General features: G+C 47.5%; 1 protein-coding gene across 1 annotated transcript in view; it reads right to left on the bottom strand.

The window, feature by feature from the left end:
* The window catches only part of PMEPA1 (prostate transmembrane protein, androgen induced 1), a 70,903-nt gene extending 65,649 nt beyond the window's left edge, over positions 1-5,254 (bottom strand). The window contains 1 exon segment of the mRNA XM_038750309.1: positions 4,859-5,254. Coding sequence (XP_038606237.1) covers positions 4,859-4,967 — 109 coding nt within the window. The 5' untranslated portion in view covers positions 4,968-5,254.
* Between the last annotated feature and the right edge of the window lie 746 nt (positions 5,255-6,000).

A 6,000-nucleotide genomic window follows, 5' to 3' on the forward strand; every position in this document is an offset into this window, starting at 1 on the left:
GATTGTTTAAAAACAACTTCCATCTGAAAATGCTAGTGAACGTCCTGTCTTATCAAAAGAAAACTCCGTGTGATGACTCTGAATGGCTGGGCCTGAAGTCCTGAAAGTATCTAAAAGTATGCATTTACTTTAAAAATATGCATCACTTCTATAAGCACCAGGGCACAACCTACCTCTATAATTAAAAGCTGAAGGCAGATTTTCCATGATTTTCCATCCTCAGTCCGAATCGACTCCCTAATATTCTCCCCCCTCCCCACCGCAGGAACATCCCCCCCAAAACAGTTTTTTCAGCCTGCACCAGTCTTCAAGTTCCCTGAGACTATCAGAGTCCAGCCCTGAGAAAAAGCTGTTGCTGGCACGAGTTTGAGACAACTTTGCAAGGGCTCTTTTTATTTGGAAATGAGATTGCACAGATTCACTTAGTTTATCCGTAGGAGTAATTTTGCCAAAAAGGAGGTTTAACTGTTTCCAGTATGTTGGAAAGCTGGCTTTTGAAGGAAGATGGGTGTAGCATTACTCTGTTTGTTGAGAAGAATAATTAGTTATTTACAGACTTGCAAGCCCTACACTCACCTCTGACCTTCAGTCACCTTGCCTGACTGATTAGGACTGTACTGGAGTTGTCTGGCTGGCTTAACCTGACTTTCTGAAGGCTGGCACTGAACCACTATGGAGCAGAATGGATTCCTCCCTTCAAATCGGTACAGTAGTCAGATGTTTTCTAAGCCTAGAAGAACTATTCCATTTAATGCTGACTTCTGAATCCTTAATCAAAGATTTCCCTGCAGGGGCCAGTAGCCTTATCTTTCCGTAATCTATAACTTGTTATTTGAAATGAAGTTGTTTTGTTTTTTTTAAACACACACACACACTCTCTCTCTCTCTCTCTCTCTCTCTCTCTCTGGGATGTCAGGGCTAAACCATTCCCTGAAGGTCAATGGGGGATTGAGGGAGTAATATTTATTGATATGATTCACTGCTTTGTCTTTTATGGAGACAATCATTCACAAAGTAAATCAATCCAAAGACCTACATTACTAGATTTCCAAGATGAAATTGGTCTCATTGTAAAATCGGGTCAATGGAAATAGAAGAAAAAACTTGATTAGAACTGCATCAGAGGATGCAAACTATTTATGTTTCCAATGATGAGGCTGGAAGCGAGTTAACTAATATAAAGAATGATCATTTCTTCAGATTAGAACTAAAAGTGAAAAGGGAGCCAACAAGTATATGACAGTGAATGGATGGACAATCCCTTCTTCAAAAGTAAGGAATGAATTCTATGATCTTAAATCTCTAGCACTTCAACGTGGTAGCTTTTAATCACAGTGCCCATATTTCAGGGAAAAGAGATGCTTTCATTTTGATATATTCTGTGGCACTGAACTCATATTCAAGTATCACAGTGCATGTGATGGGAAACCTTGAACCTTGAACATCTCATTTAATAGGTTATTAGAGTCAAGGAAGAGTAATGATCTACTCAGAGAGGGTAGTGTTAATAAAATCGAGAAAATCCTAGTAAGTTCTGTCTGAACATGGATGAGATTAAATCTGCATATAGTGCAATAGGTTATGTTGTATTTTAAAATTCGAGGTGGTTGTATTTTGGAATCCAATCTACAAAGGCCAGTCCTTTTTTCAAAATTCACATAACTAAATCGCAATCTAAGATGTGTTGGGAGTGCCCAGTAACGAACAACATTTCACCCTGAAAACCCTGGTGTAATCACATTGGAACAATATGTCTGAAAATCAACTTTTAACAACTCCTCTCAGCGTGTAAACTCCTTTGAGGGCTGTGACTTTGCCTATATACCAGTTGTGTTCTGGAAGCACCTAAGCACACTGGGGACCTTGTTAAATGTTAAAAATAGCAATAATAATGACAATCTTAAAGCTTAGTGTTTTAAATAACTCAATCCTCAACCAAACTTTAAAGCACTGTTGAAAAATTCATGTGAAATGAGCTTTCTGATTCAATCAAATGGGATCAGATTTCCATTTCTTCCAGTGTAAGGATAGACTTAAACCCACTGGGTCAAAAGATTTCCTAATTGTGACATAACCATTTAGGAAAATCTTCATTATTTTTTTCAATAAACACACATTTTCAAAATGTATCTTCTCCACCTTCTTCGTCTTCTTCTTCTTCTTCTTCTTCTAGGTTTCCTCCCTTCCCAAATAATTAAGGGCCTTGTTTAAAAAATACATTGAATGCAGAGGCTAATTAGGACACCTAAAAACCAGACTCTCCAGCAAAAGTGTTAACAATGCTAACCTTGTGGGTCAGACTCTCCACAGCACCACTTCATCAGAAGTGAGAAATGCAGTCTATTTGGAAGAACAGACAGTTAGAGCAGACAACTAAATTAACAAGGCTGTCTGGGTGTCAGCCAAAACATCATTATAGCTGATTAGTTGAGAGGAAGGGACAGAAATAAAAATGAATTTGGAAAAAAATTCCTAAAATGAATGAGGAAAAAAAGGTAAAAATACCACTTTGTGCAAACTACTCCGTTACAAGATTGATCATAATATGGTGTTAAAAGTAATTTTGACCTCCTTGATCAATACGCTTTCTTTTTTAACTATACCCCAAAATGCTACTGGACCTTCTCCTTATTTGTTGGTACACTGTTTCATTTCAGATCTTGAATGTCTATATTATTTCCATAATACTCAGATGCACTGACTTATCCCCTAAGAGTTCAAAAGGCAACCTTGGATAGCAAGAGAGAAAAATGGGGAAATTTTGTTCTAGCATTTTTTTTAAATAAAAAGGAGGCAGAATAGTATTCATTAACAACTTCAAATGATCTGGAGAGCTTGGAATTGAATGCCTGCCTACGCTCCAGTAACCACAGCAAAGCACCATCCCTCGCAACTCCTGCTCCCCAATCTCAAAAGACGGGGTCATCTGTTATTTTACATTTGCCACAGTGCAGTGATGTTTAAATGCTGGTCAACCGCTCAACCTAATGTGTAGCAAGAGCCTATGTTAAACTGGCTAATGAGTCACACATTACCATGATCCTTCTTGGATGTTCACAAACATGGAACGAGCATCTCCATGCAATCGTTGGGTTGTGACTAACATCCTAGATGGCTCTGTGGACCAAAAAACTCCCACCCAATCACAAACCTAGTATGATTTTCCAGGTGGAAAATGGGGATGGCACCCACCCGGTCAAATTTCCTTGAGTTTAGCCCATTGTTCTCTTTCCAACGCTCACTATTAAACAGGCATGGCCATGTAAGCAGCTGGTTGAGCAGAGAGAGAGGGACCTGCCAAGATGGCAATGGTAGTGTCTACACTGCCACGAAACGTGGGGAAATGGGGGCGAGGACCTGGCTAACTCAAAGCAAACATTGCTGACCGAAATAACTGGATTGGCCTCCAACTCATTTGGGAGGTCTTGAATCGGACAGAAAATTTCCTAGCATCAACTTGGCCAGTGTGTACGTTCATCCTGGTATTCCCTTCCTCCGCCTCTCTCCCAGCATTTGAAGGCGGGGGAGGAGACCCAACTTTGACTCATTTAACCACTGCCCTGGCTAGACACAGGCCAATCCTGCCCAACCCCAGACTATTTATAAGCGCACACACGCGTATACACACATAGGCGAACACGCACGGGTGGGAGGGTATTTTGACCAGCAAAGCAGAGCTGGAAGCCGTCGAGTTGCTCGATCACGACCGTCCCTTGGGAAGGAAAACTGAAACTTCACTGATTTAATTCCCCGGCCTCCGGCCCTTCACACTGTTGGGTAGGGCCTGTCTCTAACTGTTGCCGACTTGTACTTCCCAAGCGCTTAGTACAGTGCTCTGCACACAGTAAAGGCTCAATAAATACGATTGATTGATTGATTCTCCCAATTGTTCGAGGGGGAGGGGAATCCGAGGGGGCGAGAGCCTCTGTCCTCCGGCCCCCGGGGAGCAGGGAAGGTCAGGGATTGGGGTCAACGCAACCCAGAAGGTCCCTCGGAGGGTCCAGGCGGTTTTCCCGGAATGGGCCGGGAAAGGTAAATCAATCAATCGTATATATTGAGCGCTTACTGTGTGCACAGCACTGTACTAAGCGCTTGGGAAGTACAAGTTGGCAACATATAGAGACGGTCCCTACCCAGCAGTGGGCTCACAGTCGAGGTAAAGAGGTTGGGGTGTCCGGGAACTCCTGGGTCCCCTCCGCATCCTCACCTCCCACCCCGGTGGGATGCGGGACAAAGCCGGGAAGGACCGGCGGGAATCGCGGCTGCCTGTCCGCTCACCGGTCCCCGGTGGCCACTAGCCACCGAGGGGAGGTCGAGGCAGGGCAGGGCCGAGCCTGGGAGCAAAGCCGGAGCTGCTGCAGGGCAACTTGGCTCCTCCGCCCTTTCCCCGGGCACAATTTAGGAACCCGTTGTCGGGGGATACTGCGGCCTCCCGGACTCCTGGGTCCGCTCAGTCAATCAATCGTATTTATTGGGCGCTTAGTGTGCAGAGCACCGTACTAAGCGCTTGGGAAGTCCAAGTTGGCAACATTAGAGAGACGGTCCCTACCCAACAGTGGGCTCCCAGTCTCTGCAGCGGCGGCAGGAGGAGGTGGGGAAGGAGGAGGCGGGGAAGGAGGCAGGGAGGGCGGCAACCCAAACTTTTTTTGCTGCTTTGCTTTCCAAGAAGCGCAGCCCAAAGCGTCCCGGGCCCGCACCCCCGTTGCCGGGGGGCCGAGGAAACCCTCGGGCCGCTGAAAAGCCAAGCCCGCCAAGAAAGCGGTCCCCCGCCCTGGGAGGGAAAGGGGGACAAGGATGGGGCATCTTCCCCGGGAAGGGAGGCGGGGAGAAGGGGAGACCGAACCCGAGGGATACTTACTGATCTCCATACTCTGAAACAAAGACCGTTTGCAGTTGCATGTGCAGGAGACATTGGGCTGACCGGCGGCGGCGGCGGCGGTGCTGTTCAGACCCATCAAGTTATACATTTAAAAAAGAGAGGAAGACGGGGGGCTTGGAGTAGCGCGGAGGGGGCTGCGGGAAGCACAACATAAAGGACAGTTCTGCCTGTCGCCGCGGAACAGGAAGGAGGAAGAGGACTAGCTTTAAAAAAAAAAATTCTTATTACAAAAATTAAAATGCAAAAAAAAATGGGGGGGGGAAGCAACGGAACGGGAGGAAGCTAGGGTGCTGCTTCTCTTCCCCCCCCTCGTCTCCCTCTCTCCAGCCTTTTAAGTTTCTCTGCAGAAGCGCCGGTGGCGGTCGACTTGCTACTTTGTTGCTCCGCTTGCCGGGCCGATTCCGAGCGGCTTCCCCCACCCCTCCGCCGCCTCCTCCTCCTCCTCCTCCTCCTCCTCCTCATTCAAGTCCAAGGAGATTGGGTTTCATCCGAAGATACGAGTCTGAAGCAGGCAGACGGCCTGACGTCAGCGCTAGACGGGACTGCCCTTTTCCACCGCACCGGGGGGGGGGGGGGGGGAGGCGGGGGAGAGGGAAGGGAAAAAGGGAAAAAAAAAGGAAAAAAAAGAAAAAGTGGTGGGGGGAGAAGGGAGAGGCGGGGAGGGAGGAGCCCCCTTCCCGACTGCACCAATCCCAGGCTTTGAGTGTCCCCGGGCCGTCCCCTCTCCTCCCCCCCCCCCGTTCCAACGAGGACCGCCCTTTCTCCGGCCCCGAAAAAGGGCGGGATGGGAGAAGGAAAGCGGGGTTTACGGGTGGGGGGCTCTTAAAGGCCCCGCGCCCCCCGACCCCCGCTGCAAACCCGGTCCCGAACTCAATCAATCAATCATCAATCGTATTTATTGAGCGCTTACTGTGTGCAGAGCACTGGACTAAGCACTCGGGCCCGGAGGGCCTGCACGTTCTCGCCCGTCGCCCGCTTTTTTTCTTTAATGGCATTTATTAAGCACTTACCATGTGCAAAGCACTGTGCTAAGCGCTGGGAAGGTTACAAGGTGATCAGGTTGGCACGTTTTCGCCCGTCGCCCGCTTTCTTTCTTTAATGGCCTTCCCAGACTGAGCCCC

Source organism: Tachyglossus aculeatus, chromosome 8 (assembly GCF_015852505.1).
Source record: "Tachyglossus aculeatus isolate mTacAcu1 chromosome 8, mTacAcu1.pri, whole genome shotgun sequence".
Classification (NCBI taxonomy): Eukaryota; Metazoa; Chordata; class Mammalia; order Monotremata; family Tachyglossidae; genus Tachyglossus; species Tachyglossus aculeatus.